The sequence below is a fragment of the Canis lupus genome, chromosome 4 (assembly GCF_011100685.1).
Source record: "Canis lupus familiaris isolate Mischka breed German Shepherd chromosome 4, alternate assembly UU_Cfam_GSD_1.0, whole genome shotgun sequence".
Taxonomy (NCBI): Eukaryota; Metazoa; Chordata; class Mammalia; order Carnivora; family Canidae; genus Canis; species Canis lupus.
Window position 1 is genome coordinate 33,517,092 of NC_049225.1, and position 17,269 is coordinate 33,534,360.

General features: G+C 34.7%; 1 protein-coding gene across 12 annotated transcripts in view; it reads left to right on the forward strand.

Moving 5' to 3' along the window:
- The window catches only part of CCSER2 (coiled-coil serine rich protein 2), a 189,706-nt gene that overhangs the window by 105,710 nt on the left and 66,727 nt on the right, over positions 1–17,269 (forward strand). For 11 of the 12 annotated variants that reach the window (XR_005358077.1, XM_038534505.1, XM_038534509.1 and 8 more), the window contains one exon: positions 6,532–6,727. The exons of the other annotated variant lie outside the window; for it this stretch is intronic. Coding sequence is in view for 10 of the 11 variants with exons in the window: in XM_038534505.1 (XP_038390433.1) it covers positions 6,532–6,727 (196 nt within the window). In the remaining variant the exon portion in view is untranslated. The remainder of the gene's footprint in view (positions 1–6,531; positions 6,728–17,269) is intronic. 12 annotated transcript variants of the gene reach the window in all.

Here is a 17,269-nt window from a genome sequence, read left to right on the forward strand (position 1 = left end):
ATTTTAAGCAATTGCACTATTTTTTTTCAACAAATGTGCTAGAGATAAGGCTGTTCCCACTGAGAAACCTCGGAATTAGGTCAAATAAAACAACTGAGAATGGGCCTTTTCTAGGGAGGTGCTAGTTAGGTCAAATAGTAACTATTTTCTGGAAATGGTGCTTTTCAAAGAATTCTAAACCCAGTTTACCGTCTACCCCTCCCCCTAGTGATTGCTGCATTTCACTGCTATTATGCTTGTAAAGCTCTTGTTTTTCAAGCTAACACAGAGCTGGGGAGATAGGCATGGCAACAGAATAAATTAAAATCCATAGACTTGTTCTCACCACGATTAAACTGGGTTTCTTTCCTTTTCTTCTTCTTTTTTAATAAGTGCTCCTTAGTTGTGGCAAGCATTTGGTTGATTTCCATACTACTGAATAAGTTGATTTTGACAAATTTGCCAGTATTTTCAGTGCTTTTATGGAAGAATGGGCTTTTTGGAGATCTTTATTCTGCCATTCTAGAAATACCTACTCTCATTTTTTTTTAAATTAATAGACTTAATTTCTTAGAGCAGTTTTAGGTTTAGAAATATGAGCAGAACGCAGAGTCTCCTTGTATACTCCCTCTTTTATACAATTTTATACAATTTTTCCTATTATCAACATCTTGCACTAGTTGTTACAATCGATGAGTCACTATTGATACACTTATTAACTAAAATCCATAGTTTGCCTTAGGGTTCGTTCGCTCTGTGTATACATCCTGTAGCCTTTGACAAATGCTTAATGATCTGTATCTGCCATTACCTCTCATACAGAATAATTTCACGTCCTTAGACTCCCATGTCTTTGTATTATCCCTTCCTTCTCCCCCAGCCCCCATCAATACTAATGGCAACCACTGATCTTTTCACTGTCTCCATAGCTTTGTCTTTTCCAGAATGCCATGTAGGTGTAGTCTTTTTAGATTGACTTCTTTCACTCAGCACTATGTATTTAAATTTCCTCCATGTCTTTTCATGGCTTGATACCTCATTTCTTTTTATCACTAAATAAGTACATTGTATGGCTGTACTGTAGTTCATTTATCCATTCACCTCCTGAAACACATCTTGATTGCTTCCAAAATTTGGCCATTATGAATAAAGTTGCTTTAAGTATTTACATATGTAAGTTTCAAACTTGTTTTGATAAATATCAAGAAGTACAGTTGCTGGGTCATATAAATAAGATGTTTAGTTTGGTAGGAAATTAACAAATTGGCTGTACATTTTGCATTTTGTCCAGCAGTGAATAAGAGCTCCTGTTGTTACACATCTTCACCAGCATTTGGTGTTGTGTTTTGGATTTTAACCATTCTAATAGGAGCCGTAGTGATATCTCATTGTCTTAATTTGTAGTTCCCTAAGGATATATAATGTAGGACATTTTTTTCATATGCTTCTTTGCCATTTGCCATTCTTTAGTGAGATGTCTTTGTAGAACTTTTGCTCCTTTTCAAATTTGTTTTCTTGTTGAATTTTAAGAGTTCTTTGTATATTTTAGATACCAGTCCCTTATCAGACATTTTACAAATATTTTCTTCCAGTCTGTGACTTGCCTTTTCAAATCTCCTAATGAATTTTTTTTTAAAGAGCAGGTGTTTTAAATTTTAGGCAGATTTTTAAATTTTTTTTTTCATGGATTGTACTTTTTCTATTGTATCTAAAAAGTTATTGCCCATCACAGTGTCACCTGGATTTTCTTCCTTGTTATCTTGTAGTTTTACATTTTCCATTTAGATCTTTGATACATGTTGAGTTAATTTTTGTGAACTGTGTGAAAGGTCATTTTTTCTTTTTTTTTTGCATATGAATTCTAGTTTTTCTATTATCACTTTTTGAAAAGATTAGTCTTTTTTGTTTTTTATTTTTGTCTTTTCCTAGGTTTTCTTATCTCTTTATTGAAGTATAATTAATATACAGTGTTATATTCGTTTCAGGTGTACAACATACTGATTCAGCAGTTCTATACTCAGTACTCACCATGATAGAGTCACCATCTGTCACCAAAACAACAGTATTACAATATGACTAATAGTATTCTTTGTGCTGTGACTAATCTCTGTGACTTACTCATTTTATAACTGGAAATTTGTTCCCTTAATACCCTTTGTTCATTTCACAGACACCCCCCACCCCCCGATCCCCTCTAGCAACCATCAATTTGTTCATTGTATTTAAAAGTTTGTTTCTTTCTTTGTTTGACATATTTCACCTAGCATACCTTGTAGGTCCATTCATGTTGCAAATGGCAAGATCTTTTCTTTTCTTTTTTAATAGCTGAGTAATATTCCATTGTGTGCATACATATGCGCGTGCACACACACACACACACACTACATCATCTTCATTCACCTGTCAGTGGACACTTAGGTTGCTTCCATATTGTGGCTGTTATAAATAATACTGCAGTAAACATAAGCATGTGTATATCTTTTCAAATCAGTGTTTTTGTTTTCTTGGATAAATACTCAGTAGAGGAATTATTAAGTTAATATGGTATTTCTGTTATCCTGTCTCCTTTGAAATGACTTTGTTCTTTTGTCAAAGATCATTTGATTATATGTGTGGATACATTTTGGATTCTCTTTTTTGTTCCGCGGATCTATTTTTTCATCAGTACCACAGTCTCGATTACTGTCACTTCATGTAGTAAGTGGAAATCAGATAGTGTCAGTATTCTCTCTTTTTCTTTGGTATTGGTTATTCTGGCTCTTCTTCCTGTGCATGTAGACTTTAGAAACACTTTGCGGATATTCACAAAATAATTTGGTGGGATTTTGATTGAGATTGTGTTGAATCTAACATTGAAAAAATATAAGAACCATGAATATAAACATAATATATTTATTTTTAATACACAATTTTTATTAAAGATGAGAAAAGAAACATTAATGGTTTTGTGAAGTCAAAATGTAACTCAGATTAGGAAATAAAGAAGAAAAATTCTCTTTCTCCTTGTCTTTTACACACACACATCTCTACCTACTAGTCTAATGTGTGGGTCACAAGCCTTCAGATTAGCACAGAATCACACATTTTAGTAATCAAGAAGCTTGAATAGAAGTGAAGGATATAAGTATATGGGTATGGCCACTTTATTTGGGGAGATTCCTTTAAAACTGCAATAAGGAGGGACGCCTGGGTGGCATGGTGGTTTGGTGCCTGCCTCCAGCTCAGGTCGTGACCTGATCGAGTCCCATGTCAGGCTCCCTGCATGGAACCTGCTTCTCCCTCTGCCTGTGTATCTGCCTCTGTCACTGTGTCTCTCATGAATAAATAAAATAATAAAATGAAATGAAATAAAATAATAAAATAAAATAAAATAAAAAAATAAAACTGCAATAAGGATTATGCAGTGATGTGATTATTAGGTGTGTGGATTGAATATCAGGTGCTGCTAATGTATGGATTCAATTTAAATGGGTTTTAAAAAATGCTTATCTCTTAGAGATTCACTTTTTTTTTAAGTTATTCTGATCCCATTTTGGGGGGGATGATTTTATTGGCTATACTTACAGAACAATATTAAATAATATTGGTAATGGTGGACATTTCTTTCTCATGCTTCTGTAACTATTGAACTCATTTTTGCCTTAACCATACCTGTATTGGTTCAGTATTCAATAGCCTACCTAGCCTATGGTCAGCTACATAGAATCTGCCTTTGCTAACATGCTGCTAACCATCCAGTGTATTGCCCAAAACAGCATGCAGTCTTCTGTTGCATTCACCGTCTAAGTTCTCCACCAGAAATCCACAATTGTTAAAATCTGTATACAAATACAGATTAATGCCTGTCAACTTAATATGAGTATTGTGTCCAATAATTCCTCTATTGTCTCATGTTCATTTTTCTTTACTTTCTTTATGTATTCATCCCTGGGTTTGTGCTTGCACTCTTGGAAAGTGATTTTAACCTCTCATTCTGTTTCAAATGTTCAGATTCAAATGTGTGAACTGTATCATCCTTTCAGAATGTGGAATCTCAAAATCTTCATTATCTTTCTATCCTATTTTTTTCCTTTCCTGTTTTTAATAGTGTCCTCTTATTTCCTGAAAATAACCCCTGTTACCTATTTGCTTTCTGTTCCATCTTTGTCTTCTTTTGCCTCTTGATCTTCTCAGTTATCTTCTTTTTATCCAGCAAAGTTCAGTAAGGTGTTATGTTATTTCCAATGTATTGTCAGATGGTTTTACACCAAACACTCAAGTATAAACAAATCGTGTAAAATTTACCAATTTGGGAATATAAGTGAAGGTTATATGCCATATATGCCATATATGGCATAGTATTTTTTTGACATTTATATTAGAACATTTTTTTCAATATAAAGAAGTTGGAAATTATTTATAGTAATAATAATAATACAATAGCAATTAGTTTTTATTTAACATCTACTATATATCAGGCACTGTTCCACGCACTTTAACATATATTACCTCATTTTAGGCTTATATCAACCTAATGAGGTGTAAGTACTTTGGCAAGTATAATCATCATAATAGAGATCAAGAAAATGAAGGATATATAAAGTAGCTTGTCCGGTTACTAGTTAGTAAGTGACAGAGCTGAGATTTGAACTCAGGTTTCTGTGCAGGCAATATAATGGCCCTGCTTTCAGAGGGCTTGTGATCTAATTAGAAGTGTGATAGGTATATAGATTTCTTTAATTTGTACTAAATAAATTAAGGATCCTAAAGTGCTAATTTTATTTAGTTGAGGGAATCAGCAAGGGCTTTTAGAGGAAGTAACATTTTAGTATGCTGAGAACACGTAAGTTTCATTTTAGGTCTCATGGTAGAAGTATTTGAAATGCAACCTAAGGTAGATGAACTTTATTTGGTGTGCACTAGAAAACATTGAGAGTTAAAGAAATTATGGCCCAAAGGCATTAAGTATTTTCAGTAGCTAGTTACTGTCTAGTCAGGATTTAAACCTTAATCTTAGGCAAGATGTGCCTCTTTTATACCACTGTGGTTTTCTAGATACCAAATCTTTGATCCTGTATTATTAGTGATAAAGATTTGTGACTCTTCCTTTGAAAGTTTTTAATTCATTAGTTCCTTGCATGTGGTTGATATTTAGTCAACCTAAAATAAGCCTTATTCTGTACCTGATTCTCATATTTAGATTGCTGACCAGTCTCCTTCAGTCTCTTCCCTCTCTAATCTTTATTTTATTCACTTGATTACATAGAAAGTAAAGTTTAATTTGATAATTAACTATTAATTATTATAATCTAGATTATAATTTTAAGGTAGTACTTTTTATGTCACAGCTAAAGAACTTTAGAATTTCAGCAATGAAAGCTTGAAAAGAAACAACATAATGCTTAAAATCCATGTTCCTTAATCATTCAGTGAAAGCAATAACAGAGATAAATAACAAGTAAAAAACTACCTGGTCTCTGATACAGAGGAAAAGAATACATGGTCTGTGTCTTCATGAAGTTTATAATTTGGCACAGATTGCAAATGAACACAGTATACTATGTTAGGTACTATGGTGGGGCATACTAGAAGGGTCTGTGAAGGACACCTGTGGAAGTACCAAGCCCTGCTTTGGGGGATTAGGGAAGCTTTTCCTGAGGAAATGCCAACTAATTTAAGATGAAGAGGAGTTATCTTCTCCAGATCAAGTGTGCAGTGGAGGGCAGGCTGGGCAGCCTGGCCAGGAGTACAGAGAGATTGACGTAGGTTTGGAGATGAGGGAGATTGTAGTGTGCTTCAGGCAATCTCAGGTAATTGGCTGTGTATTAAGAAGTCCGTTTGAGGGAGGCAGATGTGTTGAAGGATGAAATTAAAGAATAAATTGGATTCAAGCTATCTGTGGCCTCATAAGCCATATTTAAAGAGTCTCCTTGTCCCTGGAAAACATGCCTTGCACTTTGTGCCATTGCTTTTCATTTTCTTTTTCCAGAAAGCCTTCACTTTTCATTCCATCATATTCAAACCTGATGCTTTTATAGTTCATTCCAGGTTCTTTCCTGTCCAAGAAAACCTTCCAAAGTATGTCAACTTTTTTCTCTGAAAACATCTCTTTATATGCCAGATGACTCCATATTTTTGTTTTACTGCCTTGCTAACTTATTATTGCTATTTTTTTTTTTATCATGCCATGTATAGCTTGGCCAATTAAAGTCAAAAGCTAAAGAGCAGATGATCTATTCAAACAAGGAAAATAAATATAATTTTTTTTTTAGGCAAGGCCTGTCCCTAGAGTTTTTGTTTCTCTTACATTTCCTAAGGAATAAGGTTTATTCATCAATGTGTAAAATATACAAAAAGGGGGAGGAGTACAGAAGATAATTGTGTTAATGAGAACTAGAACTGATTAGAAATTTTGGTAGAAACAAATTGAGTGTCTGAGTTAAGCAAAATCAAAGGCTATGTGATAATGATAAATGATTTGTAATAATCTCTGCAATAATTTCATTACCCTATTTCTTTCTGAAATTATATTGTATATCTTTTCCCTCCCAACTTTTTCCTCTGCCCTTCTAGAGGCTCTCCCTATAGAGAATCTCCTTTGGGTCATTTTGAAAGCTATGGAGGGACCCCCTTTTTCCAGGCTCAGAAGATGTTTATAGATGTACCTGAAAATACAGTGATACTGGATGAGATGACACTCCGGCACATGGTCCAAGATTGTACTGCTGTAAAAACTCAGTTACTCAAACTGAAACGTCTGTTGCATCAGGTGAGTATATATGAACATTTTTAGCTCTAATATTTTGAATTGCAAAATGGATGGACTTTACTTTTTTTTTTTTTAAGTTAATTGGGTTTCTAATGTCTTCAAATTTCTGTAGAAATAATGCATGTAAATAGTATATAACTTTGGTGGGAGAAAACAAAATGGGATTTTGCATAATGCTTTCAGTACAATCTCCAACATTTATGAAATGTGTGATATTTTTTAGTAACCCAATTTTTCTCCTATATCCTTTTTTTATTTTTATAGTACCTACATTATAAGGTTGTTGACAGAATTAGAAATAGTAGTTGTAAATTTAGAGATCTAATACCTGAAGTATAGTATTCAGGCAGTTAGTCATCAGTGGCTGCTACTATAATTTCAGCTGAGTAGGAAATAAACAGCAGTTTTTACTTAAATAATCATAGTCATATAATTTAACTTTTATTTGAAACCTTCAAGTTTAGTCTTCCTCAGTCTTTTCATTTTTCACAATCTAGACTCATAGCAGTGATAGGACTTGTCCAAAGATACAGGGTGAGCTGATGGTAGAACCTGGTTTCTCATTCAATAGTACATTTTTTGTCCAAATTTAGGTCAGATACATAGCAGAAAACTAAGGAATAAAACACTAATTTAAAATCATGAAAATGTTTTGGTTAGTTTTAAACCCATTTTTATTTGTTGTAGACTAGCCACATTTTGCTTAAAATTATGGTTGAGGAAGAACAGTCTAGCTTTTCTGCTGAACTTACTTTCTGGATTACCTTTGTCAGGCTTGTATGTTACAGCTTCTTAGGAGCAGGGACCAATTCTTATAATTTCTGGTGTCCATCAAAACTAAACTCTTGATATATGCTCAGTTAAGACTAGCCGAAGTGAAATACAGCCCCTGTGTTAGTAATAGTAATGATGTTTAGTATAAGTATCCTGTTAAAGTCATGTAAATTGTTTTATAGATACTTAATTATGGATTTTTTGGACTGGTCTTCTCCATTCTTTATGGATGTTGGATTACTTTTTGAAAAGAAACCTTTCTAAATGTTAGCTGGGAGCAAGAAAGGGGAAGATCTTTTTCAGGTCTGAGATTCTTGGACTTCTCTAGAGGCAGAAAGAGATTTTATGATTGAAATATCTAGACATAGAGCATAGAATTTTAACTGTAACTAGGAGATAGACTGGTTTATAGTGTTTCTCTGCTCATTAGTCTGGGGAGATTTTTCTCATCAGAAGCTTCAGAGTCAAAGGAAGAGAAAGCAGAAGGTGTGGGGAATGGCTAAAATATGTTAGGTATCTACTTTGAATCAGTCATTGTATATACCACATAGCCTCTTTTGTGTCTGGGTTTATTGCCCTGAAACATGAAGCATGATAAATACCAGCTAATCAGACCAGGCGTAATGGGAAAAGTAGCATGATTCAGGAGAGAAATACATGAATTGATAACCAGTGATAACCGCCACAAAAATAGAAAACTTTTTAAAGAAAAACTGTAACTCTCTTAATAGCTCTTTTCTGTCATTTTATGACCTCCGAAGTTTTATAGTAAACACTGGTCAAGTTAACTTTACTTTTTGTTTATGCAGTGAAAAAATTATGAGAAGAAAAGTTGCAGAATTTTTTTAGGGCACCTTTGAAATTTCCCAAAATGGTAATAGAAATTAAAAGCTGAATGAATCTAAGGTTTCATATAACTACCTCTATTTTTTCCCTATTCAGTATTACTAAATTTAAAGAAATTCAGTGTGATATAGTTTTTAAAAATTCACATAGTATTCAGAGACTTAATAAAAATGCAGTATTTTTGTCCTTCTCTCCATGTCAGCCAACCATTCTAGTCTGAACAGATAACCATCTGAAGATTTCTCTGGAGCTATCATGTAGGGCCTTATTTTTGTCCTAATTCTGGGATTGGGTTCACTGTTTTTTGTATACCTTCTTTTTTGTTTGTTTACTCCCTCATTTTGCGAGAGTATATCTTTACTTTCTAAGAGTGGGCAAATGGATGGTAAAATTTTTTTTTTTTTTTTTAGTTACTGCCTTATGGAAAATTTCTTTTGTCTACTCTAATATTTGATATTAATGGTTTGGCAGGGGTAGAAATGAATTTTCCCTTAGAAATCATTACTTTTCTAGGATTCAGGTTATCCACTGGGAAGAGTCTACATTCTGATCCATTTTACATTTTATGTTGCCTGTTTATGTTATCTATCTGAGGGATTTGTAATCTTTTTTTTTTTTTCTGGCACTTTAATCTTTTATTTCTGGCATTATGTAATTTCACAATAATGTCCTGAGATTTGAGTTTTGTTGTAGTTGTTTGTATATTTCCCTCTTAATATATGAGTAATTTAGTAGACTCTTTAGAGATTCATATAGTGTGAAATTTTCTTATTTCTATGATTTTATTTTTTACCCCATTTTCTCTGGATCTTTATGGAATTCTTATTAATTGCTAACTAGGACTTCTGAATTGATTCTTAGTCTTTTATCTTTTTCTTTCATACTTTCCTTTGGATTTGATTATCTTTTCTGGTATAGTTCTTCAATATCATTTTCCAGCTCTCCATTTCTGTTGAATTACTTATCTTGGCAATTGTATCCTCAGTTTCCAAAAATTCTTTATTATATTCCATTCCTTATGTATATAATTTAATTTTTGTTTTGTCAGTAACTATATTGAGTGTTTCTGTTAGGTTTTGTTAAGATTTCTCAGGTTCCTTGAGTTACATCTCTTTTCTAAGCATTTTGTTCTTTGTGTTTATTTTGGTTTCTTTTGGAATCTTTCCTCAAATATCTAATGACTATTTGTTTATTAATATTTAAAAGTGAGGAACTAAAAACTTGATTCAGGACTCTTTGTATGTGGACTGGGCTGGTCAGCTGGCTGGCTTGATTTTGTATTACTGGATGGATATTGGGAGACCCTCAATATCTAGTGAGCAGAGGATTTTTCCTTCTTAGTTCTGTTTTCTCCAGAAAGGCAACCTGATTTATTTTTTATTTATTTATTTATTTTTTTGCTTGGAGTAGAGATAGAAGACTGGAAGTTGGTTCTTGCCTTATGCTGACTTCCAGTTAATTCCCATCATAAAACACCCCTTCCTCCCCAGCCAGGCTCTGTGCTCAGTGGAGAGTGTGATTCTCCCTCTCTCTGTGTCCCTCCCCCCACTTGTGTGTGCTCTCTCCCTCAAATAAGTTTTTTTTTAAATCTTTAAAAAAGATTGAATTAAATTTATAGAAAGGAAACTAAAAAGAAACTATTAATGAAAATATAAATAGCATAAAAATGATTTCTGTAGCCTAATTCTTAAGTGGAAACAACAGAATTTTATAGAGCTCCTGAGAACTTTACATATAAATATGTAAAAGTCCTATTACCTACTACTCAGTAAATGTATGTTAGATTGATTTTAATCCAACAGTTTTATAATTGCCTTACCTGCCTTAGTTGCTGGTTATTCCTTAATCCAGTGACCTCTCATTGCTGTCTTTATTTTCTTAATCACCAGGACCTGATCAAGAGGCCTTGCTTGATAAAAACAAATAGGAAACCACATTTGCATTTTCTAGATTCCCCCTGAGTGTCTATTACTAGTTTGAAGGAATTGCCTTTGAAATTAGTCTGGGTTCTCCAAAGAAAAAGAACTGAGAGAGAGAGAGAGAGAGAAGAGGAGAGAGGAGATAAGATGAGATTTATTTTAAGGAATTGGCTCATGTGATTATGCTGGTTGAGAAATCCCAAGATCGGCAGTTGACAAGCTAGAAACCTAGGAGAGCTGGTGGTATATAGTTCTAGTCTGAGTCTGAAGGCCTGAGAACCAGGAGAACCAACAGTTAAGTTGCGGAATGAGTCTGAATACAAAGGCAGCAGAAGACTGCTCAAAGGCAGTCAGACAGAGTGAATTTTCCTCTACTCCACCTTTTTTTTCTATTCAGCCCTTCAGTGGGTTGGATGAGGCCCACCCACATTGGGGAGGCATTCTTTAAGTCCATGGATGGTAGTTTTGATAGAAGCATTGTAAGCAGAGAAGCAAATCCATATCTAGTGTCAATTCCAGTAAGGACAAAATGTTGTCCTTTTCATGATGGAAGTAGCCTAGTGCAATCAACCTTCCACCAGGTAGCTGGTTGATCATTGAAGGAGTGGTGCCATATGAAGGTCTCAATATTGATCTCTGCTGCAGGCGAGTTAAGCACGAAACAGTGACCATAGCCAAGGTGGCCATGTTGCTGACTCTGTGCATAACCTCCATCTCTGCCATCATTGCCATTTTTTTCATGAGCCTGTTGGAGGATGACAGAGGTGGCTGGGGAAAGAGGCTGACTGGTATCCATGGAATGAATCAGAGTATCCACTTAATTCTTTAAATCCTCTTTTGCTGAGGTCACCCATTGGTGAGCATTCGCATGAGACATAAATATCTTGCTATTTTTTGCCCAGAGTTCTGTCCATATATACTTCTTCCCCATTCCTTGTCTCTGGTTTTTCAGTCATATTTCTTCTAAGTCCCTGACCATGGCCTGTATATTGGTATATAATTGCATTTCTGGACATTTCTCCTTCTAAGCAGAGTGAACAACCACATGCAGTGCTTGAAATTCTGTCTACTTGAAAGATTTCCCTTCAGTGCTATCCTTCTGGGATGTACCTGAAAGGAGCTGTAGTGTTGCACTGAACACTTTGAGATGTTGTCTGCATATCGTATGGAACCATCTGTTAAATCAGACCTGAGTCTTCTCTTCCTCTGTCAGCTGATTCTAGGAAACTCCCCATGAAGCCATAGTGTAGTTTGGGAGAGAGAAGGCGGTGTAGCAGGAGTGGGGACAATGGGCATTTGAGCCACTTCTTTCATGTAAGTTATTTGTATCCTTAGGGCCTGTTTAGGCCCAATCAAATTTATACCACTTCTGATTGATGATAGAATGTTTCTGTGCACCCACAACTTTATGACTTTGTGTGTCAGATAATAAATACCCTGTTCATGATGGGCAGCTCAGGTAGCACGGTAACTTGGTGGCTCAAGATTAAGCATTCAGTCACTACTAAGACACAGTAACAGGCCAAAAGCTGTATCTCCAAAGGACTGTAGTTATCTGCAGAGGATGGCAGGGCTTTGCTCCAAAATCGTAAGGGCCTGCACTGAGACTCATCTTTCAAAGGCCTGCTGTAGTCTCCAAATGGTATCCCTATCTGTAACTGAAACTTCCATACCATACGATCCATGGAGCAGAGCAGCTTGCACAGCAGCCTGGACCTGTTGTAGAACCTCCTGGGTCCTACTCAAAACTAGCAGCTATTTGGGTCACTTGGTAAATGGGCCAGAATAACACATCCAAACAAGGAATATGTTACCTCCAAAATCCAAACATGCCTACTAGGTACTATACATCTTTTTTGGTTATAGAAAGATATAGATAGTGACTTATTCTTCACCTTAGAAAGGATATTGTGACATGCCCATGGTCCTTACTCCTTCTTGCTGCCGCCTTTTTCTACAAATAATTGTTTATATTCCTTTTGTGTTCCTGGCAGTTAAGGGTAAATTGATGATTGGACAGTGCTATTCAGAGTAGCTCATACAAGTGTTTGTTATTAGTCCATGGAGAATTAAAGTAGCTCTTGCCAGAATAGAAAACACATTTCATCCTTGTTATAGAAATTCTTGCTATCAAAGAAAAAACTGAACCAAAACTTAAACTGTGTTTAGTGACTAGTTGATTTATAGTTTGGTGCAAGCTTTTTTGCGTATCACAGACAGAATATAGTTTGTACCAGAAATGATCTGCAAATCAAACTGTAAATCACACTGGTGAAAGTTACTATCCTTACTTGTGGAAGAGAAGTCCAGGGAATGAAAAAGATATGCAATCAAGTATTACACTAGAGGTATCTTTACGTAGTATATGAAACAGAAAAATTGCTCTGGGAATGGAGATGAAAAAATTCACTCTATGGCATTATGGAGATGTGAAACTGTAAGCTGAATTTGTTAGGTGCAGAATTTGGGGGAGATAGTATGAATATAGTTATAGGTTCTTGAGAACATGATCTACATTTGTCATAATGACTATGGGAAAACCCATGAGTATGTAAGATAATAAAGAGAAAGCCAGAAAAAGCAGTGCTTACCTGATACACTTTGAGGTCACTATTAATACAACTTCTTACTGTAAAAATGTTTATTATTAAGAAGAATTAAGCATTTATACTGCATTTATATTGGGATCTGTATTTCAGTAACTAAATCCTTAATGAAATAGGGTGGAAGTTTGCTGAAGAATGCCAGCAAATAAATGTAGAAAGTGTGATAAAGTTAGAGAAACATTATTTTACAAACCCTAAAGAACTGTTAGATAAATGGGCAGTGGGTTCCTAGTCAGTTAGTGTGTCAAAATAACATCATATAAATTATTTGTAGTTACAAGAGAAAAATATACTTGTTCACTGAAGAGATCAAACTGTCATCACCCCAATCCTGAGATGGTTTTCCCATTATTGAGTTGAGTTATCCTGAGAGTATGTATCTGCTCATGTGATAAATGTAATTGTGCATACTATATTCTAGCAAAACCATTTAATTTTAATTCCTCAAGCCATTGCTTAACAACTTCCTTTTTATACAAGAAAAAGAGAGGAAGGAACCAGACAAATTCACATTTGGAAATTCTGTAGGAAAAAATAGTAATATTCTTTTTTAGCTTATTAGTGTCCAAAAAGTTGGTGCAGGGAGGTGAAAGTGCTACACTGAAAGAAATTTAAGGGACAACTAGATGTAATGTGAGATTCTAAATTGATATTTGTTTGACAGATCAACTATGGCAGACATTTTTGGCCCATTGAGGGAAGTTTGAATATGGCTTATGTCTTAGATGAGGTAAAAATTTTCTGAAATGGAAAGATAGAGATTGTTGACTAAAGACATGTTATAAAACAGTATACGCATTAGAATCATACATATTTACATATATCTATATATGTGTATCTCCAGAAGGAAATGCACTAAGGTGTTAATGGTGATGATACCTGGATGGTGAGCATGCGATGTTTTTTTTTTTTTCTAAATCTACATTTTCTCATTTCTAAATTTCTATAATATGTATTTACTATTTTGGAGAAAAAAAGTTATTGAAATAGTACACATCCTATTCAAAGATCAGTTTGTAATGGATTATGGTTTCAATGTAGGATGTTAGAGAAGAAGCAATAGTGATAGGCTTAGGGCAGATTGTAAAGGGCCTGTGGGCCACAAAAGGTGCTTGAACATTACTCTTTAGGCAGTAGTAAGCCAGATGAGTGGCCTGGCCTGCTTGGTATTTTAAAAATATTATTCGAAGGGATTTTCAGAAAATGAATATCAGAGGGAATGGGTTAAATCAATATTTAGGAGAATGTTTCAGAATCCAAGTTTTAGCCTAAATTTCAATTTTCAGTTGCTTTTGAAAATAGTTAAAATTGTGTTCTCTTTCATGCATATGTCCTACAGAATTGTGTATGTAAAACTTTTATGTAGTTGTCTATATTGCATACCGAGCATTTTTCTTTCTTTTTTTTTTTTTTTGGGATGCATACCGAGCATTTTTCTAATTAATGCACATTATCTCTAGTCCTTGAAAAGTAGGTGAAACTTGCTTTATCTCACAGCTGAGGAAGTTGAGGCTCAGAAAGCTAATTAGTGAGGCAGCTGGGTAGCTCAGTTGGTTAAGTGTCAGACTCTTGATTTCAGCTCAGGTCATGATCTCAGTGTCATGAGAGCGAGCTGCATAGGGCTCTGAGCTCAAGGAGAAGGAGGAGTCTGCTTCTCTCCTTAACCCCTCTGGTCCCCCCGCCCCCTCCAACAGGCTCGCTCTCCAAATTAAATAAATAAATCTTAAAAATAAAAGATAGCTAATTAGTTATAAAACTAGGATTTTTTTTACCTCAATCTTCATGATTCCAAGGCCTGTTGCACACAGTGGCATTCTTAGGCGATTCACTGGGGGACAACAGGGAGAGGAAGGAGAATGTGAAGGCAACTTCTCGCTATCACATCACCCTGCATCCCCTCAGCCAATCCCAAGGTTTGGAATCTTTATTAAATAGGCCTCTATATTTAAGCATTCACCTGAACAGAGTTCTCGTTGCACACAATGAGAAAATTTTAAAATTTAAAATGGTAAAACATTGTATTTCGCCTTTGATCCGGTTTTTGTTATATGTAGTTCAAGGTTATTTCACAGTTTAAGCAACACTTTCATGTACCCTATTTTCTTTATTACAATGACACTGTGGGACAGAGAGGATTGCAGTAATCTTATTTTAATGACAGAGCATTGAGATTCCCAGATTTAATTATTTTTATTAAGGTCACACAGTTGCATTCTAATGCAGAATGATTTTTAAACTAAGGGCTTTTGAAATCTTTTAGCTTAGCACTTACTGTGTTGCCTAATTTAGGGAATTTTAAATAAATTTTGATCTGATCTGAAGAACATGGGGACATACAGAAAAAATAATTTTTAGTGTTTTGTCTCCTTACTTTAATTCTGTATGTCCTGTTTCAAACACTTGAAGCATAATATGCATGTAGAGAAGGGTGTATAGTTAATAAATGTCTATTTCAGTTTTCACAAACTGAAAATATACATGTAGACAGCACCCGATAAGAAATAGAACATTACCAAAACCCCAAACAGAAGCATCCACTGTCCCTCATTTTTAATGACTATTGATTTTTGAAAACAGATTCGTTTCTTTATGTTTGAACTTTATATAAGTGAAATTATTTATACTCTATTGTATTTGGCTTCTTTTGCTCAACATTTTGTAAGTCATCCATTTTCTGCATTCATTCACATTGCTATAAATAAGAATATTACGTGATGTGAATATACACAGTTTATTTGTTCTACAGTTAATATTTAGCAGTTTTTTAGTTGGGATTATTATGAATAATGCTGCTATAATATTGGTGAACATATGTGATATGTGCACTTTTGTTGTGTCTATGTGAGTGGAATGGCTGACTCATAAAGTATGTAGATATTCAGCTTTAGTATGTAGTACAAAAACAGTTTTCCAAAGTGGTTATGCTCATCCATTTTCTTGCCTCTCATTTCTTTTTATTATTTTCCCTGTTTGCTTTTATCACATTATCATTGTCAGCATCTCTTTGACCCTAGGGTAGGAAGTGAAGACTCTTAAAATGGAATAATGAGAAGAGCATGATGACACCTCTGACATTTTCTTTGGGATTGTAAAATAATTGATCCTGATGATTCATACCCTATCTACCTGTTTGGGGGATAAAAATAAATGTATAATTGTGTTTTATGAACTGTCAAGTGTAAATACAAATGTTTTATTTAATTATTTCCTTTCACCTTCAATGTTGAGAATAAAACCAGCAATTTTTCCCTCATATAATGCTCCTGTCTGCCCTCTACCATCACTCTTGCTCTCTGTGTGAGTGTGTGTGTGTGCGTGTGTGCGTTTAGGAGCAGTGGTGGCAGCAGCAGCAACCTAGGTGAGTGTACTGAATTAAGGAGCTGCTGAAATAATGCCTTTTGATCGTGGAGAACCACAGAAAAGCCAGGGAACGCATGCTTCTCTATCTCCAGACTTCTTTCATCATTCCAGGAGAAAAAAAAAGTTTATGAAATCTACATGGAAAGCACATATACAACATAAGGGTACGGTTAAATGAGTAATGTGAACAGGTTTATACTTAATACCCAGGCTAATAAATGAGGCATTGAGAAGCTCCTGTATATTCCTTCCTGATGGCAGTGCCGTCTCTTCCAGAATCTAGCATTTCCCTTGTCTGTTAATTTTTAACCATCTATATTTGTAGTCCTGTGAATACTAGTTTTGCTTCTTCTTCTTTTTTTTTAAGATTTTATTTATCCATTTGTGAGAGAGAGAGCACACACATGAATGGGGAGGCAGGGAGAGGGAGAAGCAGGCTCCCCATGGAGCAGGGAGCCCAATGCGAGACTTCATCCCAGGACCCCAGGATCATGACCCCAGCTGAAGGCAGACACTTAACCAACTGAGCCACCCAGGAACCTCAGTTTTACTTCTTTTAGAACTTTATATAAATGAAATTATACTAAAAGTGTTTCTCTGTGACTTCTTTTATTTATCATTTTAAGGTTCATTTATACTTGTGTTCTGTTTCGTAAATTTTCATTTCTGAATTTTATGAACAAACAATAATTTCTTTGCCCATTTTACTCTTGGTGTACATTTTATTTCTTTCCAATATACTTTTTTTTTTTTTGCTGTCACAAATAATATGAACGTTTTCCTTGTACATGTGTGAAAACTTCTGAATAAATTAAGAGTGGAATTTCTGATCATGGAACACAGAAATATTGTACTCAAGAAATTTCATACTATTTCCCAAAATTGTTCAATGTGTTTCACTCCCCTTAAGTAGTATATACTGTTTTCCATTGTTCTACATCTGTTCAACATTTGGTATTATCCAACTTCTTAATTTTTCATGTGATGGGAATATAGTGATATTTAATTATGGTTTTATTCTGCATTTCCCTGACTAG